The 26229-nt window shown below is 45.7% G+C and overlaps 1 protein-coding gene across 4 annotated transcripts in view; it reads right to left on the reverse strand.

Moving 5' to 3' along the window:
• Positions 1 to 26229, reverse strand: part of ARHGEF7 (Rho guanine nucleotide exchange factor 7) — a 951496-nt gene that overhangs the window by 656885 nt on the left and 268382 nt on the right. For all 4 annotated transcript variants that reach the window (XM_078657529.1, XM_078657531.1, XM_078657528.1 and 1 more), the window contains one exon: positions 23295 to 23425. In XM_078657529.1, coding sequence (XP_078513655.1) covers positions 23295 to 23425 — 131 coding nt within the window. The remainder of the gene's footprint in view (positions 1 to 23294; positions 23426 to 26229) is intronic.

Raw genomic sequence — 26229 nt, forward strand, 5'->3', positions numbered from 1 at the left:
ACACCCTCCTGACATCCAGGGAATGTAAAGACCTTTCCGCTGGAGATGAAGGATTCTGAAAAAACGTAGGCAAAGTTATGGTGTGGTTGACATGAAAATCAGAAATAACCTTGGGAAGAAATTTAGGGTGAGTACGCATAACAACCTAAGCAGCATGAAATACAGTATAAGGTTCTTGGCAACACAACGCCTGAATTTCACTCACCCTGCGGGCCGATGTAATGGCCACGAGGAACGCCGCCTTCCAGGACAGATGCTGCAACGAAGCCTTATGAATAGGTTCAAAAGGCTCCTTCATCAACCTGGACAGCACCACATTCAATTCCCATGAAGGCGAAGGGAGCCTGACAGGAGGGAATACTTTCTTCAAGCCTTCCAGAAAATCTTTGATCACAGGGATCTGGAAGAAGGAAGTCTGTGAAGGGCATTTCCTGTAGGCAGTCAATGCAGCGAGATGGACCTTAATGGAATGAACATTAAGGCCAGACTGCGCCAAATGTAGAAGGTAAGGAAGGATGACATCCTCCTAGCACGTCCTCGGGTCAAAGTTCTTAGACTTGCACCAGATACAAAACCTCTTCCACTTGTAAGCATAGGAAGTCCGAGTGGAAGGTCGCTTAGACTCCTTCAGAATGTCCATGCAATCTTTGGGCAGATTCAAATGGCCATATTGCACTATCTCAGGAGCCATGCCGCCAAACTCAAAGACGAGAGGTTGGGGTGTAACATCTGTCCCCCGAACTTCGTGAGAAGGTCCGGCCTGCATGGCAGCCGTATGTGCGGAAGGAGAGACCGGTGAAGCAGGTCCGTGAACCACCACTGCCTGGGCCATTCCGGAGCAATAAGTATCATCCGCGCCCTGGACCGGGCCAGCTTGATGAGCACTGCCGGAATCAGGGGAATGGGTGGAAAAGCGTACAGAAAGCTGTTCGACCAGTTGATCCATAGCGCATTCCCCAGCGTCCCCCGCTGGTAGTACCTGGAGGCGAAGTCTCGGCATTTGCTGTTTTCGGCGGTGGCGAACAGATCTACGTCTGGAGTTCCCCACCTTGCGAAGACTTCTCCTAGTACTTCGTCGTTTATGACCCATTCGTGGTTTTCCTGAATCAGTCTTCTCAGTGCGTCCGCCTGAACATTCTGCACACCTGGCAGATGGGTAGCCGTTATCGTCAGTCCTCTGGCCAGAAGCCAGCGCCAGATCGCCTGCGCCTCCTGCGACAGAGTGCGCGATCTCGAGCCCCCCTGCTTGTTGAGGTAATACATCGTGGTCGTATTGTCAGTCTGTACAAGCAGCGAGTTGGTCTGGAAGGACGGATGAAAGGCCTTCAGCGCCAAGTGAACAGCTCTGAGTTCCAGGAAATTGATGTGGTACGTGTGGACTCAGTCGGGGACCACGTCCCTTGAATCTGTAGGTCTCCGGAGTGCGCCCCCCAACCGTGAAGAGAAGCATCCGTCACGATAGTCTGTGTGGGAATATCCTTGTGGAAGGGAACCCCTCTCAGGAGATTCTCCGCCGAACACCACCACTTCAGAGACTGAAGAGCATGCAGAGACAGTCGTATCCTGTCGTCCCAAGATCTTTTCCTCTGATCCCACTGGTCCTCCAAGCACTCCTGCAACGGTCTCATGTGCAGTCGCGCGTGTGGCGTCAGGAAGATACAAGAGGCCATCGATCCCAGTAGAGAAGACACCGTCCTCACTGTTGTAGATGGAGTGGTCATAAGAGCCTGAGCCTTCCGAAGGAGCGATAACCGTCGCTCCTCCGAAGGAGACACGCTTGCTGACAGCGTATTGATGGAGGCTCCCAAGTACTGTATGCACTGGACTGGAGTCGGGACAGACTTGGACATGTTGATGTGCAACCCCAGCTTGTTCAAGAGAACGCGCGTCTTCTGGAAGTCCGCTTGTGCTTCCGAGAAGGAGGAGGCCTTGATCAACCAATCGTCCAGGTACGGGTAGACGAACACCTTGTTCTTTCTCAGGTGCGCCGCTACCACCGCCATGCACTTCGAGAATGTTCTCGGCGCAGACTTCAGTCCGAATGGGAGTACTGTGTATTGATAGTGATTGGCGCCGACTTGGAACCGCAGGAACTTCCTGTGTTTGTGTGCAATGGGCACATGGAAGTACGCATCCCGTAGGTCTATAGCACACAGCCAGTCCCCTTGTTGCAACGGAGGATAAATCTGATGCAACGACAGCATGCGAAACTTTTCCCTGCGAATCCACTTGTTTGCCTGTCGCAAGTCGAGAATGGGCCTGAACTCGTTCTTGTCCTTCTTGCGAACCAGAAAGAACCTGGGGTACAGACCTCTTCCTCTTTGAGACAGAGGTACGCCTTCTATCGCCCTTTTCTTTAACAGGATATCGGCCTCCGCCTGGAGCTCGCGCAATTGATACTGCGAGCTGACCGGAGGGATCGATGGAGGCGGGCTGGTGAACCGAAGACTGTATCCATTGCAAACAATATTCAGCACCCACTTGTGCTGAGTAATTTTTCTCCACTCTTCCAGAAAAAATTGAACGCTTCCCCCCACCGGAGTGGGTAACGGATGTAGGGGAAGTAAGCGCTCAGGGCCTAGACCCGGCCGGGCCTTTAGTCGCTGTTGCCGACTGGTGGCCTCCTCTGCCTTTTTGGCGCTTCTGGAATGGCCTTCAGAACTGCTGCTGTTGTTGCTGCTGCTGTTGTTGTCCCGAAGACTGACCACGCCCTCTGCCCTGTCCACGAAACCTTCTCTGGAACGGGCGGTACGACTTCTTACTATCCTTGGGTTTTTCCAAACCCACAGCCGTGAGCGTCTCAGCCTCCGCCTTCATGCGGGCCATTTCGTCATCCGCATGTTTCCCAAACAGGGTTTCGCCAGAGAATGGGAGATTGGCAACCCTTTGTTGCGCGTCATGTTTTAGCGACGTGAGGCGGAGCCAGGCGTGTCTTCGCTGGTTAATCCCATGGCAGAAACCATGCAGGGAAGAATCGGCTGCAGCACCGATGACCTGATTCGCCACCAACATCCCCTCGTTCAACACTTCCTGGAAATCTTCCCTCTTCTCACGCGGAAGATGTTCCACAAACTGCTGGAGGGATACCCAGAGGGCTCGATCATATCGCCCCAACAAGGCCGTGGCACTCGCAGCCTTCATGGAAGTCGCCGATGTCCCACAAACCTTTCTCCCAGACGAATCCAGCCACCTAGATTCTTTATCTGGTGGAACTGTGGACGATGGAGTGGTGGCATGCTGTTTGCGCTCTGCCGTCACAATCACAGAATCCGGAGGAGGTTCCATCCTCCGGAAGGCCGGATCCGAGTCGGGAGTCCGGTATTTTCTCTGTAGCCTCGAGGGGGCCGCCTTGGTCACCGCCGGGGTGAGAAAAAGGTCCATGGACGGTTCTTCCAGGCCCGGTACCAGTGGTAGCAATGGCCTGGACAGATGCTTCTGGTGCAGCGTCTCAAAGATCACCGACGTCTTGGGCGTGGGCACCGTCAACGAGATGCCCAGTTTTGCTGCACCTCTTAAAAGGACATCCTGAAAAGACACCAGATCATCAATTGGTGAAACCCTTGTCTCTGGTGATTCCGACAACGTCTGAGAATAGTCCCTGGTCCCTGAGGACCTTGTCTGTGAACGAGACCTGTGCCTCCTGTGGCGCCGTCTCGACCGTGTGGAATACCGGTGGCGCGATCTTTCCCTCCTCCTGGAACGTGATCGCGATCTCCCAGTACGTGGACGCTCCGTAGGTTTCCGTGGAGGCGTCTTCCGCGGTTTATCCTGGGTTCTAGGTTTTGGGGTCCCCTTAGGTGGTGTAGGTAGCCGAGGCAGTGACACCGACCGTGGCGGAGGAACCGGAGGACTCTCCGACCGAGGGGCAGGCCCACGTGGCGGAAGTGGTGGCGGTGGTTGCTCCGCTGGAGATAGTGGTGGTAGCGGGGGTTTAATGGGCAGGTCCTCCCCTTAGGTAGAGGAGGAGGTGATTTAGGCCGAGGCGGTGTATAAACCTCAGAGTACACCGAGCCCGGTGACTTCTTCGGAGGAGGGGACTGCGAACCAGCCCCCTCCAGAATTTGAGCGCCGCCTCCGGCATCCTTCGCCAGACCCCGCTTGACTTCTGGCGCCAGAACTCCTTCTGCGCCGTTTTGGGGAGGCAGAACGGCTCCCAGATGCCGATCTCTTCCTTCTCGACATCTAGCGTCGTTTTTCTGGCGTCGAAAGTCGACCCCGGGACTCTGGCGTCGAACGCCGTCTCCTCGACGTCGAATGTTTCTTCTTCGACGCCGAGCGTCGCCACCTCGACGACGAGCGGTCAGTTCTCGACGACGAACGTCGACTTTTCCTCGTCGACCGCTTCCTCGCAGTCCTCGACGTCGAGGATCCCCTCGATGCCGAATGTCTGCTCGACGGCGAACGGCAGTGTCGCCTCGACGGCGAGCGCCGATGCCTGCCGGTCCTTCTTCGACGTTGATGGCTCGACGCCGACGACGACGAAGATGCCGTCGGCGGTGATTTCGACGGCGGCCTACCCAGGCCTTTCGACGTCGACCTTACACGCTGTCTCGACCCGGAGCCCCGGGGAGATGGGGAACACACCGTCGTCATCCCTCTCGACGTCGTTGTCGATGCAATCGAAGTCGACGGAGACCGGGATCGTTTGCTGGACTTCCTGCCTCTGGGGAGCCCCCCAGAGGCCTCAGCAGAGGCAGAGGGATCCTTCCCAGCCTACCCAGACCCACCTGCAGCCAGCAGTCGTCTCTCCTCTAGGCCTTGGAGCCTAATCTTCAGCCTGTCCCTCAATGTCCTTGTTGTAAAGGTCTGACAAATGTCACATCCTTCAGGAACATGTGCTTCAGGGAGGCAGAGTATGCAGACGTCGTGTGGATCAGACTTGGCCTTCTTCCTTCCACATGCAGGGCACTTGTCGAACAGAGCAGGCCTTTTAGAGCCCTAAAAAGCCTGAACAAATACCTAAGAATGAAAAGAAACACCAAGTACACAAAATGAAAACACTTTTAAGTCAAAGAGTGCACAAAATCCAATAAACCCTTGAAAAAGGGAGAGCTCAATGCACCAGGGTCCTGTTAGCAGGAGCCGGAAAAAAGAACTGAAAGTAAGTGGGACCTGCTGTGCATTCTGGGATACTGGGAGAAGTTCTGGAAAGTTCTCTCAAAGGCACAGTATCCTATTTAAGCCACATAATGGCAGCCTATGGGGCGTGTCTGTCCATGCCTTCCTCTCTATCATTCCAGAGGCTTTTACTGGTAGAGCCAAGTTTCTCTATGGAAGAAACTGGGCAGGCTGTGCTGTTGTGTGTGTTTTTGGTGGAATTTCTAGTTGAAGTACTGGACAGTGTAGCCTGTGGATATAGGCTGCATTATTTGTCTTTAAATTATCTCTTAAGTGTCTTTGCAGTTCTGCCATTTTTTGACAGCTAAGAGATTATTTTTGATTGCCGGGGTCCACGCACATGAGCGGGACTATTCACTAGATTATGACTATACACAGAGATCCCCTACTACAGAAGTATTCTTCAATGCCCTGGCAATATAGCGTTTCGCCAGTGTAAGGCCAAGGAGTGGTAAATGGCGTTTGTATATGTTGACCCTGATGCCGTCTGTGATATGGAGCATGGTCAGTCGTGTCGATCATGGAATGTCCCATCCCAATACCTCCAAAAGGCATGTGACCACTGCCTGCCAGAACTTCAAGAGAGTTGTGCATTGCCACACGGTATGTGTGAGAGTGCAGCCTGCAATCTTACAGCGCAGGCACCGAGGGGAGTCATTCAATCCGGCTCGCCAGAGCCTGTATCTAGTGAAATATACCCTATGAAGGTATTCAAATTGTATGAGTCGTAGGTGTGCCGGGACAGCCACACCGTGTGGGGACTCCAGCGCTTCCGCCCAGTCCTCATCATCCAGAAGGCTGAGGTCTTCTTTCAAGGCCTCCAGGGTTGCGTCAAGTGTGGTAGGGCTAAAAGTCAAAAGGGATTGGTAGATCTTAGAAATCTTGTGGTCACCCCGTTCCCCCATGAAAACTTTAGCCTCAATAGGGTTGAATTCGGATATGTCTGCAAGGTGTGAGATGTACGGCAGAAAGACATGGCTGAACTGGAGGTATTTATAAAACTGCGAGTGAGGCAGGTTATATTCTGAATCTCGTGGAAGGACTTTAGAGTTTGGGCATGAACAACATTTCCAACCATATCTATGCCAATAGCCTCCCAACCCCCAAAGCCGGACAGCATTGATTACTGGGGCAGAAGCACTTATGCCTAGGGGGGATGGGGCTCCTTCATCAGTCCGCCCCACCAACCGATGCAACGCAGTGATTGATTCCAAGTCACGAACACTGTCCTAGTCACTGGCGGCAACATTTTAAGCAACTGGCTTGAATATAGGAGTGTGGGGAGTGTCATGGTGTCCATCAACCAGCGTTCAACTGCGTACGTGGGATCTCGTCTGTCCCCATACCACCAATCATTTAGGCTGAGGATGTGCGAGGCTGCATGGTATGCCTGATGTCAGGGGTTAAACAACTATGGGCCAGGTCCCGGGAGGGCGACCTGAACTCGCACGTGCACTGCCTGGGGGGATAAATACAAAGTGTATATCAGTTTTTTACTTTATTACAATAAATCAATAATTTTCACTGCATGTGCATTTCGTTTAATAAACATAATACTAATATCAGTATAGCATTTCCAGACTATTTCAATCAAGATTTGATAATCCTAGTTATTTACACATTCCATTTGTACAAGTAATCAAAAAGAACAAAATCCAAATAAAACGAAGCCCAACACATTTCGGGACAGTTTGTCCCTTCGTCAGGGGAGAAAATCTGTAAAGAGACAAATGCAACCATTGCTTATGCATTTTGTGGTACCATCCTAGTAAAGGTGACACTAGTATGTTGCTGATCATACAAAGAATTCATAGAAAAAAACTTTTAACTGGATTTTCTAAGCGTGCCAAAAGCCCAATGGTGGCCAGTACTCAATGAACAATTACCGACATGTGTGCGACCTTAAGCCAGTGAATCGCTGCCTTGTGTGTTGTGGAAGTACCTGTGATTTCAACACCCAGCGTGCAAGTACACCTGCGATGCCCTCAAGTCAAAATAGAACTTACTGGTAGTCAAAAGCGAAAACCAACAAAGAACTATGCACCACTACCCTATGCGGGGGTGGGCGATTCCTGTGTGTCAAGAAAAACATTTTATGGTCACAATTATACTTCGCTTAACACACCACATGTGCCCACTGTGAACCAGTGGTCATGAGTAGTTTGTACCTTAATGGAAGACCCCAACAGGAGGTTCCACTTCAAATTGAAGCCTTTGACTGCCAGCACAGTCAAATACAAGCTGAAGTGAAAAAATAATAAATAATGATCCCATTTCACAAAGCCATACCATATCAATACCTCGATTAACATCCTAGACCCAACTATCCTTACCAAAATATTGACGGTCCTCCTCCTTCACAACAGTGATCTGCTATTGCCAAACTTCACGCTGTATATAAACAAACCAGGACACTCATTAATGTTAAGCTCTCTGATCTACTTAGATCTCTACTCGAATGCGCACCAGACACCATATCCTACCTCGGTTAGTCAAAAGCATGTCGTTATATCTTCACTATCATTACTTCTCACGCCTTACATTACGCCGTGTTCTAGTCGTGCCAGCGAGTTTAGCAATAGCGTCCTCTCGACTCCCACAATAAGACGTATCCGTCCTATCGTGAAATCATGTGAACTCACGTAAGCGCCATTTTCAAACATGCTCACTGCGTTTACCAACTGATCGCTGTGTTACCGGTTTATGATGTCTGGGGTTGCCATGTCTCCACAGTAAGCAGACTAAAAGCAAGTTCTCAAAGCCACCCAAGCTGAACTCCCACCCCAGATGAATTGGACAAGAATTGAATTCATTTGTCTAAACCAGGTGGGCGGTATTGGGTAGGGGAGATTTTGGAGCTGATAGAGAAGGCGAGGCAAGGAGACTATCTTGAATATGGCCGATCTGCCGAATAAGGAAAGAGGTAAGTGTGACCAGGAGCGAACCTGGTCCTTGATCTGTACCCATAGTAGAGCCAAGTTTTAGTCCCAGGAGGTGGACTAAGAGGCCAACAAAAACACCCCAAGATACTTAAGCCCGTCCGGGTCCACATTCACCACCCGCAGTGGATATAAGCAAGAAGGCGGTGGCAAGTTCAGCCTAATGAAGAGTGCAGAGAGGTATGTCCAGCTAAGCGAATCGAAGGCCTTGCCATATCTGCAAGTAGTGCCATCAGTCCCTCGAGACAATCTACTGATGCAATAGTGTTATGGGCACAGCGGATATTGTGAATTGTGGAGCGGCTTGGCATATAGCCAGGCTGATCAGGGTGTATTAGGTCTGTGATATGTGGTTCAATGTGGTTGGCGTTAGCCTTGTCCAGAAGTTAAACCTCTACATTAAAAGATATTGGACAGTATGAGGCGTGGAGCTCAGGGGGGTCAGCCCAGCTTTAGGAAGACAACTATTTTTGTGTGTCGCCAATCCTGTGGGAGGCACCCTTTATCTACGGTGGCATTGAGTGCAGCTAATTAGGGGGTGATCAGTAAGGAGTAGATTTTTTGTGGAATTCATTCATTCATTCATTATATCTTTATTTCGGCTACCAAAGCCATAAAAGATTTACAGATTGAAACATACAATAATAGAAAAAACATTTCAAAACATAATTACAATCAGTAAATGTTGAAACTATTTTACACCATTGCGTACTATCTATCAATTTTGTCTTATAAAATATCAAATATCAAATAAGGTATGAGTCCTTTATACACAATTTACGCTCCCTTCCTTATTACAGCTTTAATCCTTTCTTCCTTCGAATGAAATAAATGGAATGTAAAAATCTACTAGCACTGAATATTATTGTTTGCGTTGTATCTGTTTTGATTATTCTAAGTGCATTAGTACAAGACCTTATTCCTAGGAAATTACACAATGGTTTAATCCACCTCATTCTTGCCAGCCTATAGGCAGGGCAGAAGAGGATGTGCATATCATCTTCCTTCAGGTTTCCATCACACATAGTACAAATATCATTGACAATAACGTTATCACAATTGTTTTTCCTGGACCAACGTGCCACAGTTGAATTGGTCATAAGATTGCCATATCTTAACTTCATAAATAAAGTTTTGGCAAGTGGTGGCTCTATCTCATCAAGACAAACCTCGAATAAGGGCAGGTCCTTGAAGCTTAAGAAATTACGAACTGAGGACCCACTACTCTTTCCGCTAGTCAATGAATCCAATATGAAGCCCCAAAATGCCTTTTTTACCAGGGTTTTTGAGTTTGGAGGCAACCTTTCTGGGTTCTCCCATAAATGGACCAAACCTATATTAGTGAGCCATACTTTGATGTGTCTAAGCCATAGATTGGATTTCGACACATCCAAGCACTGAATTTCTTTCAGTCCATCCCTGTAGTCGCAAAGTTCTGGTGTCTGCCAAAGTCTTACCCAGAACATTAAAGGCCGGACAATGGTGTAATGATCTGTCCTTTTAAAATTCATGTCCAACTGAAGGGGCACCAAAGGGGTGCCTTTCGGGACCCTTACCAAACTACGCATAAAATTATTATCCATAGTTGAAAAAACATCTTTTGGCATGGGACCCCAAATCTCAGCGCCATAAAGAGCTGCTGGTTGGACTTTGAATTTAAATAATTCGACTGCGGGTGTCACTGCTTTATTAGTACTTAGGCTATGTTTATTAAGAATTGGCTTGGAATTCTGTGCAAATATTATCTTACTTTTCTCAATTTGAGGCCTCCATGTAAAATTAGAGTCCAATGAGACCCCCAAATAAGAAAAGTTGTCAACGAATTCCAGTTTTTGGCCATGTAGTGTAAGGGTTCCTTTATCAGGTTTAGTTGGATTTAGGGCCATGCACTTCGTTTTTATAGCATTAATTTCCAATCCTTTATTGGTACAACAGTCACTGAAAGAACATAAAAGTGCCTGTAAACCTTTTTTAGTCTGCGAAATCAGAATGGTATCATCCGCAAAAAGTAATGTGGGAACCCTTTTACCGTTTAATTTAGGTGAATCATTCTGGCACCCCTCTAGGTGCGTGGGAATATCATTTACGAAGAGGGAAAACAAAGTAGGTGCCAAAACACAACCTTGGCGAACGCCACGCTCAATGGGTATATTTTCTGTTAGTTCGCCATTTGGGCCCCACCTCACTTTAGCATAGTTCCCAGCATGAAGCTCAATTATTTGAACCAACAAACAGCTAGGTAACCCTAACTGATAGAGGGATCTCCAGAGCAGCTCACGTGGCACTAAATCAAACGCCGCCCTTAGATCTACAAAGGCTACGTATAAGTGGCCCTTTTTAATACGGACATATTTCCAATATAGGCAGCAGAATCTAAATACTTGGTCGATGGTACTCACTTTGCTTCTGAACCCTGCTTGAAGGTTCGTGAGGACCATCTTCTCCTCTAGCCACTCATTTACTCGAGATAAAATGTCTTGAGTACATTTTTTGGAGAATATCCATCAGCCTAATAGGCCGGTAATTGGATGGCACCGACCGATCGCCCTTTTTAAAGGTTAAAACTATTTCAGCTCCCCGCCAACTATCGGGAAAGTCTAAGCTGCAGGCGAGCGAATTGCATAAATAATTTATGTACGGAACCCATACCAAAAGGTCGTGCTTATACAAGTCCCCCAGTATTTTGTCTAAGCCTGGCGCTTTCCCCCGTTTCACAGCATTAATTGCCACCTCTGTTTCCTTAATTGAAAACTCTAGCTTGGTCCTAGGATGCCTTTGCCATGGTACTTCATCAGTTATATTGATAGCATTCCCTTCATACTTTTTATATAGGGTCGTGAAGTGGTTCACCCAAGTGAGTTCATCCAGATATACATCCTTAACGACCCTCCCTGCACGAGTTCCGATGGCAACCAAACTCCAAAATCCTACGGTATCTCTAGTTTTTGCGGCTGCCAACATATCTGCCCAACTAATCTCTTCCCACTTCTTCTTTGCAATTAACTGAGCCTGCTTATAAGCTACTCTTGCTGTTTTTACTTCAAATGGGCCTTTATTTTTTATTGCCAGCAAGAGATTCAACTTTGATTCCCTGCATGACTTCCCATACCAAGATTTACTATGGGACTGGTTAAATGAATTGTGTGCCTTTTTTTGGGGCATTTTAGTCACCAAGGTTTTTATTTTTTTTAAAAGCTCGTTATGGAGGGCCAAAAAATCTGAGCAGTTATTAGTCTCAGACGGGAACTCTATAAGAGCTCCAATGGAACTCCCAAATTGGGAATAGATTTCTGTAAGAGTTTGCTCATGCTCCAGGATACGGGGCCACTGAGTGCTCGTCTATTGTTGCTTACCAGCAGATCATCTCCTAGGGACACCCCTAAATTAGATGTAGTTTTATTCACTTGCCCGACAAACAAGTGCTCTTCTATTACCAGGTTCAGCGGATAATGGTCACTCTCAGTCCTAGTCCCCACATCCAAATCAACCATATACTGCCAGAGGGAGATTGAAACAATTACAAAATCTAGGTTGCTTTTACTATTATGTCTAAAAAAGGTAGATTTTTTCTTAATATCTGAAGGGAGGCGCCCATTACAGGCCCTAAGACCATGCTCGGCTGTTAACCTTAAAAATTGGACTGCCAAAACTGAGCAATTGGCAGGTTTCACAGTGTCTAACAAGGGTATATTATTAGCTTGATCTTCTTCCTCGAATACCTCGCTCAGTCCTATAACAGGTTCGTAATTGCAATTTAGGTCACCTGCTATGATGACCGCCTCTTTGCCAATTATCTTATTTAGAAGGGAATCTAATTTAACCATAGTAGGTGACTCCTTAGTTGAAGGTCCTGGTCTATTATATATATTAATAAGATATACCAACTTCTCATTGCTAGTTGTAATTTTCAGAGCTAGAATGTCTGGTGTACCAGCATCTATTGTGTCAACCCGGATCCTTAAGGTTACCTTGACCCAAGTAATTAATCCACCCGACGGTCTCCCCTGTGGAGAAGGGACAGCTCCAATACCAAATGACTCATACCCTACCCTGTGTGGGGTATCAACTAGCCACGTTTCTTGAAGGAGACAAAAGTCGTTGGAGTCTATATTTTGCCCATTCAGTATCCCTCAAGTTCTTGGCCACACCAACTATATTCCATGAGACTAGGTTCAGAGTTTTGCCATTACTACCAATTGCTAGTGATGACTCAAGGCATGGAGACCTCACCTTTAAAGCTACTGACCCTGTAAGTTGTTCATCCGGAGAGATCGCATTATCATTGATGTTGTTAATATAAGTATTAATATAGGCAGTCCGCCCATCTATGGGAGCATTGCCTAAGATCTGCGACCTAGTTGCTAATGGACCGTACTCCTTTACCAATTCTACTTGATCAGCTACTGGTAGTAATACTTCTCCATTATTCTCCACACTTAATTCCCTTGTATCGGTGCTACCCGTATTGGTCAATAGTCAGTCTACTGACTCTAAGCAACTAAATCTATTGTATGTCGGTACCCCCATCCATTGTTTTGGGGTAACTGGCCTTGGGTTGACTGACCTTGAATTAACTGGCCCCCAACCACTGAACTCACGCTGTGACATTTGGCCAAACATTGACCAATCTCCCCCCCCCCCCCCCCCCCCCCCACCCGGTCGAATTCTGGGTGGGTAAAAAAAAGAAAGAGGTCTCGTTTCAATGGAAGATTTCCCCCGCATGAGTTCCATGTGCAGATATGGTGAACAGTACGTGGGTCCTCAAAAGTGACAACCACGCAATCACCAGTTATAGATTTCGTTGTCGGACCTATCCATGGTACTCTACGAACCATTAAAATAGGACTCTTTATCCAATTTGGTAGTGGCCTTTTTTCGTTTAACCATTGGGAAACCTTATTTTTAAGTGAAAAAAAAGGTTTCCACATGGGGGTTACTTAGCTCGGGGACCCCAGTCATTACAACTACATAAGGGCTAGCATCTGGTGGAAGGTTAATATAGCCTCCTATGGGTTTCCTCTCTAATTGAAATCCAGCAAATTGCTGGTTTGTCTTAGTACCACTACTAACATGATTGGTGTTTCTTTTAACTGATTGAACAGTGTTCTGAGCTGGAGTTTCTTTTACCGCAGCATTGGCAACTACTGGAATTGGCTTATTTGCTTTAGCATTGGCGCTAATGACATTTTTATTACTACTAATGTTACTTTTCTGTGGTAGAGGAGCCAGGGGTTGGTTACTACTAGCTGCTGCAGTGCGATTACACAAGGAGCCCACTACACCAAGACTTGTCAGTGTTAGGAGGCTTTTCTCAACCTCGATCAATTGATTTTCCATGGACATTATCCTAATTTCAAGGAGACGTAAAAGTTTTTTTATAATTCCCCTAATGTTTTTTAACAAGATCTCACTTCCTTCCAGCGCACATTCTACCCCCAATTCACCCAAATTACAAGAGGCAGATGTGCAAGAGGCAGATGTATCTCGCTGATTCTCTTGTACCTCTGCATCAACATTACTTGTAGTCTCTCCTTGCACACTCTGTAATTCTTGTGGAACCACCTCATTCCCATTACCTACTAAGTTAGTATTATCCCTTTCTCTCTTATTTCTTGCTAAATTAATATTTTCCCTACTACCCTTTGCTTTACTAGCTATAAACTTTTTCCTTGCTTGTGCAGTGGTATTGGGACGTTTCCTTTTTGAGACTGCACCCTCCCGCCTGCCTCGAAGTTGTCTTTGGGTGGTCTCATCCCCCTTAACCTCCTGATCGATAGTTACAGCAGTGCTTAACCCAGGTTCAACTAGCATACTAGTATTTGTAATGTCAATGACATGTTCGGGTGGCACTTGGGTACTAGACATTGCATGTGCATTTCGGTCTATATCCTCATGAACATCAACCTGTACTATAATGGGAATAGGCCCATTTGTTCGTTCTGGAGTTTTGGCTGATGCAATATTACCCAGAGAAATGATTTACTCATTGCAGGGTCTTGGGACATTCTCCTTGCAGCTGCTAGATCCAGAGATACTCTGTTCCATTAAACTTATTCCCATGTCTATTACGGAATTAGACCTGATAATAAAATCGTCCAGAGTACCTGTTAGCTGCTTGGCCCCTTTCGCAGTTTTACTTCTACTCTCCCTTTCAGCCATCTTCACGGTTACTCACACTGTGTGCCCCACAAATCTAAAACACAATATATTTATTTAAGTTAACTAAAACTAAAAATTATTGTAAAATGACAAACTTGAAAGAGAATGGGCCCAGCCTAGCCTAGTTCGGCCTTGGACGGCCGTAGACGGCCCGCCCTTTGCCCGGGCTTCGACCCGGACTCCGACCCGCGCGCGCGTTCTGAGAAATGTTTAAATAATGAGGTGCGGGGTCGGGAAGAGGACCAGCTGCGGCTTGTCAGCGCTGCTGTGGATGCTGGTCCTCGCAGTCCCGAGTTGGCTCAGGGGCTCAGTGTCCAGCGAGTGATAAGTCCTCCCTCGTTGACCTCAGGGCGAACGGCTCCCGCGCAGCGGGGGCCGTGAGAGGTCGATGTTATTTACAGCAAGGTGGCGTTTCCCTCAGCAAGGTCCGTGACGGGCAGCAACACCAGGGAAATAAAACAACAGAAACCGGAGGATGTGGAATCCCACTCCGATTTAACCAGGTGAGGGGCGGGGTCGGGAAGAGGACCAGCTGCGGCTTGTCAGCGCCGCTGTGGATGCTGGTCCTCGCAGTCCCGAGTTGGCTCAGGGGCTCAGAGTCCAGTGAGTGATAAGTCCTCCCTCGTTAACCTCAGGGCGAACGGCACCCGCGCAGCGGGTGCCGTGAGAGGCCGATGCTATTTACAGCAAGGTGGCATTTTCCTCAGCAAGGTCCGTGACGGGCAGCAACACCAGGGAAATAAAACAACAGAAACAGTGGAATTCACACGGGAAGCCATTCAGGCCTGGTGCCTTGCCCAAGCGCATTTCGGATAGAGCACTCTAGAGCTCCTCAGTCAGTGGAACATCTAGCTCCTCTCGGAGCGAGTCGGCCGGGCCCGCGGGGGATAGTCATCTAGAAACTGCTGCTGGTAGCTGCTGGAAGGGTCTCCCTGGGATCATCCAGGTATGTGAATTAATCAGAGAAACTCACCGCAATTTGTGTTGGGTTCATGAGGATCTCACCGGTGAGACCATGAATACCTAGGACAGATATGGAATGAATCATCTGCTGGCAGAGGCGATGGAGCAGGCCACTAGGCCTGTCTCCCCACTGATCTATCCTGCTGCGAGTAACAGTTAACTTGCATATAGTTGTTGAGCGTGGGGCAGTTGCTGGCGCGCCGCAATCCCCTCTAATCCCTTACTCCTGCACTCCAGGTCTATACGTTGGGCCTCTGTCTGTATAAGCATTTCGCTGCGCTGTTTTCGCTGTGCTGTGCAATATGCAATATCTACGCCCCTAAGAGTTGGTTTCATAGCTTCCCAGAGGGTTTCGGGGGATTCTACCATCCCAGTATTGTACGAGACGTAGTCTGAGATTGTGGCATGCATATGAAGTCTATATTGCTTATCTTGCAGGTGCCATGGCGAGAGTCGCCATTGAAATGGGGAGTGCTTATGATCTAGTCACAGCTTCAACAACACAGGGGAGTGGTACGAAAGGCCTCTAGGCAGAATATCTACTGTCTCAAGCCTGTGGAGATGGGTTACAGACAGGAAGATGTAATCAATGAGGGTGAATGACTCATGAACACTGGAGAAATATGTGAATTCTTGATCTGTGGGGTGGAGTCGCCTCCAAGGGCCCACCCATCCCGTCCCCTGAACCAGTGACTGTAGCCTGGACTCCCATGTTCCCACCAGCCACCCAACACTGCGCCATCTATCATTATGGGGGCATAGCACATCATTTAAGTCTCCCCCAATGATCGTCAGACCTGAGGGGATCTCCATCCACAATGTCATCAAGTGCTCGACTAGGCTCCATGCTAAATGCTAAGCTTGTGGTGCAACAATTATATACTACGCTGACGACACTCAGCTGTTGTCCACTTGTAAGATGGGTGAGGATCTTGATGGAGAGAAGATCAATAAATGCCTTAGGGAAGTCTTTGCCTGGTTCAAACTCAACCAGCTACAATGCAACCCGGAGAAATCCAAAGTTATTCTCTTCGGATCTTTCATTTAAGATGCATGGAAACAATGGTGACCGTCAGACATGTCGCCCCCTCAGGCCTCAGCAGGAGTTGTGAAAAATCTAGGGGTAAAGATGGATGATTCTCTTGCCATGAAAACCAAAGTTCAGTCGGTAGCAGGTACCTGCTACTGCATTTTGAAAATGCTCCGGAAATTTCTTGCCCTTCTGTCGCTCCCCCACAGAAAGACAGTGGTCAAGGCTCTTATTACTTCGAGACTGGATTATGTAAATGTTTTCTTTCTGGGCCTCCCTGAATGTTTATTAAATAAACTCCAGGTTGTTAAAAATGTGGCAGCTAGGGCCATTCTTATGCTGGGCCCCAGAGTACGGATTTCCTCCCACCTGAAGAACCTACATTTGTTACCCATCCGCAGCAGAATTCATGTCAAGGCTCTTGTATTGGCTTTTAAAGCGCTACATGGCACAGGGGCCCACTACATCAAGAAACAGGTGACTTATTATACTCCTGGCAGAAACTTAAGATCGTCACACCAACATCTGATCACTGTGCCCAAATTTGCTCGTTCCCGTAGAGGGGGTCGCAACTTTCAAGTGCAGGTGGCCCGCATTTGGAATGGGCTGCCGATAACACTCCGAGAGACGACTGACCTATTGATCTTTAGGAAACCACTTAAAACGTGGCTGTTCCAGCAATAATTTACTGGCGGAGTTTGCCTAAGAAGCCGTCTCACTCACGTACTGCCTTTAGCACCGGGACACTCTGTTGAGTAGCTGTGCACTCTTCAAGTATTGAATAACATAACATCAGCGTGGAAGCAGTTTGCTAGAAGCCTCATCTAAATGTTAGAGACAAGGTATTTGAGTCAAACTCAGTACACCATGTTTAAATATGGGATCGGCAGCTTTAAAGTTAGGGAGCCTCACATATTTAGTACAGCCTTCCGGAAATTTTTCAAAACCAAAGACACAGCTGTGTTAGTTATAACAACATCTTGGAGACAATTTATGAGGATGATACTGTCTATGGTATCAAATGTTGCAGACAGGTTCAATAAAATCCAACCATTTTTGATCCTGCTATCTGTCTTTAATCTAAGATCATCCACAGATGTCAAGAGATCCAATAGTGTGCCATGCAAAAGGTGGCATCTGAATGGGTAGCACCCAATACATTAGTAAAAGTCATGAGCACATTTAATTGCCCAGCTAATTAAATTTCTTGTATTTTGATAGGGGGAATTTTGGGGAGAAATGTCCTTAATGTTCGAATAAGCACCAGTTTGAAGAATAGGGTTGACCATAGTAAGTTTTTAGGAAGCCAAAACGTACCTTGATCCAAGGAACAACGGAGTAGTATTTATAAGGGTTTTAGTTAGTTACTATCTAGGTGTAGCTGGGTAAAAGAAAACAAGGCTCCTATTAACATTTAATTGTCTCTAAACGTCGTATGCTGGTATCAAGGAAAGTACATTTCATGTCAAGAGGGCACTAATTCATCATTCAACACTTTTGATTTTAGTCACAGCATACCATATGGCATCACGCAATGTTTACACATCAGCAGTGAACTTCAGAATTAGGGGATCAGATGGGCGAGAAGGAGATCAGTAGGGGACATAGGAGAGAGCATGGTACAATATTTTTATGAAATGAACTTGACAGTTCTTACCTCTGCCTTAGGCATTAAACTCACCATGTCTTGAACTGAAACGCATAAAAGGGTAAGCTGGAATTTATTGTTAAAGCACTGTCACTTTAGGGACCCTGCGGTTTTTAAAGAGCAAAAAATGATATATTTGGCAGGAGAAAAGAAAAAACATAGCTTCGAATAAACTAATCTGGCGGTAGAAAGGAAGGTGTGCGTATTGGCCTAAAACACATAGACTAATGAATAGCATACTTTGAAACGGTGTGGGGTGGCGAGTGTTAGAGATACAATGGAAACGCCCATACAAATAAAATGAGAAAGATTACAGGAGAACCCACCCACAAAAAACTACGTTTAGAATTTTAAATGTAAAAACTTTTTTTTAAACTCTGTTGCTTTCACACTGTACTTCAACAAGAAGCCTGGATAAGAAATCACCACTCACATTGCACTAAATTAAAAATGCAACATACTTCACTCAATTTGTTACCCACAATGAATTATGAAGCATGAGTCGTTATCTTTATTTTGGATTCTTTCTCAGTTACAGCTCGTACCGTACAAACATGTAAGTGATGGAAGGAATGCAAAATTAACATGCTCAATTCATTTCGACAACTGGCGATTGTTCGAGCCACATTCCAGTCCATAAGTAAATCTGTCTTGGTCCTGACTCCTGTAAGTCAGGTCTGGTCTCCTCCAGAACGAAACACAAGCAACAACATACCGCTTTCAGTCTACTTGCACATCATCACTAATGTGCAGCTGGAGTCCTGTGGCATAGCGAGCATGGGGATCCATGGATGGGCATAGCTGTCACATGTAGGGCACCTACTGCCGCAAAAAATAAAAGTGAGGTAATGACAGCTTGAATTAATCTCAACCACTGGCAATCACCACGGGAATGTTACGAAGTCCCACGTGATTGTCAGTGGCTAAGGATTAATTCAGGCATTGCTTTCATCGCTTTCTTGGCTGCAGATCATACAAATGTAATGAAAATCATGAACGTATGAATTAAAGGAGTAAATGAAAAATGAACTCAGGAAGGGGATGCTGTCTAAAATTCCCAATCTCCTCACTTGTAACGTTGATAAAATAAAAATAATCATGAATATAAATGCAAAGCATCATGCAAACTGAAGGACCGGACTAGGAAACCAAAAGCATGCCTGGCATAGTTCTCAAACTAGCTCTGCTCACTTCGTCTTCTAACACAGTCAGTCTCTTTCCAACCGTTCGTTCTACCATCTTCTCTCCTCTCTCTCTGATCACTTTCTCTCCACTACCCCCTCCTTTCTTCTCAATCTCTCTTATAAAACAACTAAGAACAATAAAAATCCATTTAACTTATGTATTATTTTTATGACCAGAAAGTCATAAAAATAAAATGAATATCTTACTTTCCTGCAGCTCCATAAAGCTCTCAAAGATGGTGACAAGTCCAACATGATCGATGAGAACGTCATTTATTTCCTGAAATTTATGGAGATCCACTCAAAGGAGGACTCCATCTCATGCTAACTGACCTGTCCACAAACTAACATTACAGGGAACAGTGAAAAAGAAGGGGGAGGGAGTGTGGCCTTCACCTTAGCAAACAATCTGTTTCCACCACATCCATTATAAACACTGGAAAATCTGGGTCACCACCTTTGTTGTCTTTCACCTTTGCCACCACTTCTACCTCCCTCCCAAAAAAGACAAAAACACCTCCCCTACAGATGCCATCAGTCAAGCACTGCATTTTCGGACATAACTGTAAAGGGTGATCCTATGCAGGGACTTAGATACCTGCATAGACTATTCCAACACCTTCATAACGTGCTTCTGTTCCAGATCATAAGAATTGGGTAGAGAAGGCCAACACTGGACGCAGGAAGGATTATGAGGCATCAAAATGCTAGGATGTGGGGCAAGTAATTAAAAACAAGCTATTGTTTAAAACTCCTCAGCTGAACAGAAGATTGGGGGCAATTGTGGGAAATGCTAAACAAGCATCTTCTGGAGAAAAAAATGTAAGGCTGTTTACTGGGTGAGACCCTATGTAAGAAAGGTCTATATAGTGTGACGTAATGAGATACTCCTCTATAAATCAACTCCAAGAGTTCTTAGTACTTCAAGCAAATAGTGCTAACTAGGCCCTGATATTTACAAACAGAAAAGCTCTTCATCAACAAGCTCTGTTACTAACGTACTGCAGCCTGACTAAGGTGGTTCTATGCATGTTAGTTCACTAACTTGTTGCATCAATGCTTATTTTCTGGATGTTTATTGGTATGAGATGGCGTATGGCTCTCTTTAGAGCCTGACAAAGGTTCACAGTTATCCAAAGCACCAGAAACTGTGTTTATGAATGGTGAAATATGATGGAGGATGTGAGAGTATTGGATGGCCTTCTGTAGTATAAACAGGATTGCTTTATATTGGGCACCTGTAAAATAATACATATATAACTTTGTATCATGGGTTAACACATTTTATTGAAATGGCTGTTCAACAAGGTGTATGATGTATCAATTTCGAACTGAAACCTTTATCAGTGTTGGAAAACGTACGACATCCTATAATTAAGATTAGTAATTAATTGAAGACAGTGATTTTCTGTTTTTGGACATGAAAAATCTTGCCGTCACTTAACTTAATGAATAGCCCAGCACGTATAAAGGGAAATCTTAATCTGCAAATCTCCCTAACATTGTTCATCACAGTCAGATCACATCCACATCACTTTTCTACCACTGAAGAACTATACTACAAGTCACGCCTTCCCTCTGAAATGAAATCTGCACATTTGGCCAGAAACCTTCACCATAGATTACCTGGTCCCTTATTGGAAGCATTCTGCACCACTACCATATCAACATATAAGAATAGCAAGACTGACTCATTCCCCAAATTGCAAAACAGTCTACAGTGCCTTGGACGTAAACACCATTTAAATTTCGGAAATCATAACTAACCAACTATACACTGAGAAATTTAGAAAATTGGATGATGTTACAAACGGCTGGGTAGTCTTAAATATCCTGTTACCACATAGCATGTCACATCGCTACAGGGGCTGAAAAAACAAAGATACAGAAGGCAAAGAATCCTGCACTCAGTTCTGAATTACCACCTTGTTAACACCCTGAAACCACTATTTAAGAACTGCAAACTCAAAACTAGGGCCTTCTTTATAATAGGCAAAGCTCATACCTTTTGCTCCACTCTTCCGTTGTGGGTCCTCGTCTTGAGCCCAAACCTCACGTAAAGAATCTGACATCAAATTGATAATGAACATTCAAATCTCTTTGGCAATTTCAGCAGGTTCTTTTCTTTTATGGAGGCTCAGACCTGTTCTTCCTTTGACTGTGGATGCTAGGAAAACTATAGTGCCCACTTTCATTGGGTTCACTTCTTAATTATTGTAAATCTCTTTATATTGGCATCTTCAAACGGCAATATAGACTTAAAACCACGCAGAACCAACCTGCTGGATCAATTGTTAAAGGATCCCATTACTCTTCAGCCAAGCTCGTACTGTAAGCTTCACTGGCTTCTCGTGCATCGCTCCTGAAATGTGGAATTATCTGCCACTACTGATAAGAGCCTCCCCCTCACTTTTTGAATTCCTTGAAGAAGCAGAAGCCCTGAATTTGAGTAGTTCCAAATACCTGAGTTGTGCCCAGGTTCATTTTAAGCCCATTGGAATTCATCTAAGATTTATTATGATTCAATCAAGCGGGTAATCCTCGTATAGGACACACGGACCACTTAAATGGAAAATAAACTGTGTTAGCAAATGTGCAAAATTCTTGATAATTTGAAGGCGAAGCTGATGTTGAAAAGGTAGGATGTAATAGGCGAGCCCTCAAGCACCCCAGTTTGAATAGAAGGGGTAGAGAGAAGGGTGTCTAGCATCACTCTTGGGAGTGGGTGTCAAGAAAGGATTTAGGTCAAGTGTTAAGGCAGTTCCTTGTATCCCACATTCTGACAAACTGGAGATTACAAAACTGTGGTCTACTAATCTTAATTCCAGTACTTAATTTGAGCCAGTGGGACTCACCAGCACTCATTTCTGGGGGCCAGCACTTCTGTTTCCTCATCAGATATTGACCGAAAGCAAGATAGGGAAAAACACACAAACAAGAAAAATGGCAGAGTAAGACAGAAAAAAACGCCACAAAGGGAGAAAGGAAGAGACCAGAAAGAGAGAGATAAAGGGGCTGGCATGATGTGGCAGTGGATTAAAGAGGCCAGATATGAACTTAAGACTGTGTAGCATTGGTATTCCCCGTGCTGACATTTAGTAACAGCAGCCGCTGGATTCAAAGGAGAGGTTTGGGCATCAGCACTGATTCTTTTACAAATGAAGCACTGTGTATTCCTGATTCAGTGCTTCTGTTAAAAGCCTACCAGTGAATCATCTACTTCAAGAATTTTGTAATACCCTAGAGCAATGTAATATTAAGGTAAAGAGAAGTTCTTCCGGATGAAAGTTAGACAATTTAGGTTTTTGTTTTACAATGCTTTCCTTTAAATTCGTGGGTACTTTCCCAGACTGTATTTAGAGATCGATAACCTTATTGGTGGTTTTAGTAAGCTATAGCGTACGTACTGGATGTGATAACCCTGCCGTTTCTCAAACAGCTCACACCTCAAAAAAGATATCTGAAACCTCATGACATTCAATGTGGACTCACAACCTTGGCCTCTCTACTCGCCTCACTCATAAGCCCCACCATCTCCACAGAAGACCACAAAACAGAAGATCAAGTATGCAAGTATTCTCGGTGCATGCATGGCATGAGATCTAACAATAAAAGCTATAACAAGCTTTAGCTAGGTTTAATTGCTCCTTGGTAACTGCACTTCAACCATGAATAAAAAGGTATTCATTTTGTGAGATTTAATTTGGCCCTTACTGAAATATGTGCATCAACTCTAAAGTGACACCTTTTAAAGTAGGAGATGCTAGCCACTTCTGTTGGTAATCAGGTGACAAACAAAAATGTGTGTATTTCAGAATGAGACCAATGACAAACAAATAGAAGCGGTTACAGTGCAGGTCTTGAATATTATGGCGTGGGATCCTCTGAATATATTCATTTTGCAACTAGTAAGTGGGCAGTATGAACCCAGGAAGGGAAAGTCTGTGTGCCCACTTGGAAAGTCATAAAAGTGGGCAATGAAAATAGTATGATCATGAACCTAACTTTGAGGGTTTCCTCGAACATCTGCCTTGCCCACAAACTTACCTGCAATCTAAGCTTAAAGCTAGATCAAATACGTGTGAGTAGTGGGGAACGTTGAATTATTTTCCATGTGCAGTAGCTGAACAGTTAATGCACCCCTCTTCTCAGCACTAAAAAGTTTGAAACAAAGCAACTAATATTTGCTTACGCAACTGCCTCACAAATCTAAAAAGCAAAACTTTAGCATAAAGCAATAAAAATAAGCCTACCAGACTTCGATACTGAGCTTGAACCAATTTTGATGTCCTTCCGAGTATAGACTGAGAACCAAGGGAGTCAAATGACTTTATCCGATGAGAGGAGGGTCTTGCACAGACAGAGTCGCTGCCCAATCCAATATCTGAAAAGCACAGTAAAAAATATTAACAAAATCCAAAGAACGGTAACTACCTTATAGTAACAATTTCTAAAATTTCCATTTTCATCTTTTGTGTGTTAAGATCATACGAGTATTTTGTTTGTTTTGCAGGCCTGTGTCACATACAAATATTCTGTTAAAATGTCTAAGACAAGTTAATTGATGTGATTATTTACATGCTGTGACCTGTGTATTTTACTGCATACAATCATCAAGTCACTATATAACACAACGGGAGAAAGACAATGTCTCACTGAGTTGAAGACCAGCCCAATTGGGTTAAATGCACAAACGCCCCAGGGGCAAAATGGTAAAGTACACATTTTTTTATCGGATTAGATACAACAGTTACAGCTTCTTCAAGGGCTTGTGTGATGCAAACTGTGTAAAGTCGCAAATTGCACAGTCGCATTCATGAACTTTCTTTAGTAGGCATTATATGCAAGGTACCAGAGCAGGACGATCCTCAACAAATTGCACTGTTGTTCACTCTGGCGGTACTGCTAGTGTTGTGACTACCCAGAATTCTACACGACAAAGGCATGGCCATAAAGTCACAGGAAGCCCACAGCAGAGCACAGGAGGCCAAACATCCAAACTACTGGACATCCTCATATAGAATATAGAGTAAATGCCACTAAACTGGTTTGAAAAGTTGAACCTATGCTTTAAAAGTGTAAAAGAGAATTGAAGTCTGTACAGCAATTAAGTATACAATTGAATGCTTGGCAAGCATGCTACAAGCTCTCATGAGCTTGCTGTACAAACCATGTTCTTCTTGGTTCTAAATCAGAGGCGTCCACACTCACTGTTTTACAGTCTAGCAATCTCTGCTGTCTTAGGTTTTTGAAAGGCCTGAAATACCAATCACTAACAAGCATTTGCAATGCAATAGGTCTCGCAGTTGTGAGAGTTTGAGCTATTGGCATTGTAAATGGCAATGCCTTTTAATTACGTGTTGGTTTTTAAAACATAAATGAAAGGCATTGTCATTTACGATGCTGTTGGAACCTGGGATGACAGGTCACCTAGGGTAGCCTGGCCTAGGGTAAGACATGCAATTCTAGAGGCACAAGTGTGAAGGTTGCAAACCACCCAGCAGTAAATCCACGCAATAACACTTAAAAAGGACACTACAACAATTTGTTAGGAAAATATGTACTGGTTTATAAAAATAATATTCTCTTTGTTTTAGTTCTCAGTATTCACAATTGGAAATTACACCTTTAATCAGGAGAAGTTAATATCACTTTTCTGTCTGTGGGGAAAAAGAAATTACAGTCTAAACATTCAGATGTCATGAATTCAGAAATGCTTACTTTTAGTAATGTGAAATTATCTCAGTAGGATTACTTTCAGCAGTATTACCTTGCATTAATGATCAACAACAACAATTCATCTCATTACATTAACCTGCCAAATCCACTGGCTTTGTCTTTACTACAGTGTTAAACTCTTTTCCTCCCGTATCTGCACCTTTATATACAAAGTGAATGCACACCCAGTGAAATGTAGGGAACTCACAAGTTCTCAGTAAGCATCAGCTACCTCTATAAGTGTCTGAAGGGGGGTCCTCAGTTGATAGGAACTGTCAGCGCTCTTCTGACTATAGATTCAGCCCCCCTGGTTTCTGGCTTGGTAGATGTCTTTCTCAGACCTGTCTCAAGGAAGCTGGAGTATGTAACTATTTCCCCCACCTACTAGGGCACAGCTCAGGAGTAAAGACGATCAGAATGTCGGGGCACCTTTCTAGGCACTAGGATTCGTGATATGAATATCCCCAGAGAGGGCTCAGCACTTTCCCTCCTCACCCCCACTCTCCTTACTGTCTGTGTGTCTGTCCTGCCCCAGTCCCCAGGAGTGGGGGCTGACACACGGCTCCGCTGTAAATGCCACCGGCAGCGGTAACGGCCGCCTATCCCCGCCCAGCCAGCCTCTCAACCTTGGTGCTGGTGTGGTAAGGATTGATGACGGCGGCCCTTCGTTCCCTCACTCGCTGTCTGAGGGCAGGCGCCAGACGAGCTGCCTCTGGTCCGGCTATGGCCCAATTTCCCCGCTTCTCTGGGGATGTAGGCTGCACCTTCGCCCCTGTCCTCACCGGAATCGGAAACGCTGAGGAGACCGGAGATGCGTTGCCGCTTGGGAGCCCCTCGCTCCTTCCAGACGTAGGCCTCAGCCGCGCAGGCGCGGGGGAATCAGTGACACGGCCGGCGCCGCCTCCTTCACCCGGGAAGTACACGCCTCTGCCCTTGCGCGGAGGAGCAGTGTCTCGCTGCTGTTCTGCCCGCCTCACCTTCAATTTCACCGCGGGGCTTTGACAGCTGGCAGCGCCACTCTCCGCGGACTGTACACCTCAACGCCCCCTCACGCCTCCCAGTAGAGACGCCTCAGCAGCACGAGATGCCAGAACACACCGGGCACAGTTCTTCCAGTCCGGGTAGGCTGGAACTTCAGAATGAAGGCGGGGAGCCAATTACTAAACCAATGGGGGGTTTGAAGGTGGATGTAGGACACGGCCCAAAACGGGAAAGTGTCCAAAGTTCTTGATTGCTTGACTGACCCAGATTAATGTCAGACCAATGAAAGGGTTTGGTCAGGAGCACAAGGGGGAACGTCTTCTGAAAGATGTTGTCAATCCAGTAGACCAACTAACTTCTTCTAGCGCGTCCTCCTCCTCACACTGCTGCCTCTCTCCTCTCACACTCTGGACTACACAAAATGGCTCCCTGACCCCTGCCCTTTTATAGATAACCCACACAGAGTCCAGTAGGGTCCAGAAAGTTCTG

Source organism: Lissotriton helveticus, chromosome 8, assembly GCF_964261635.1.
Source record: "Lissotriton helveticus chromosome 8, aLisHel1.1, whole genome shotgun sequence".
Classification (NCBI taxonomy): Eukaryota; Metazoa; Chordata; class Amphibia; order Caudata; family Salamandridae; genus Lissotriton; species Lissotriton helveticus.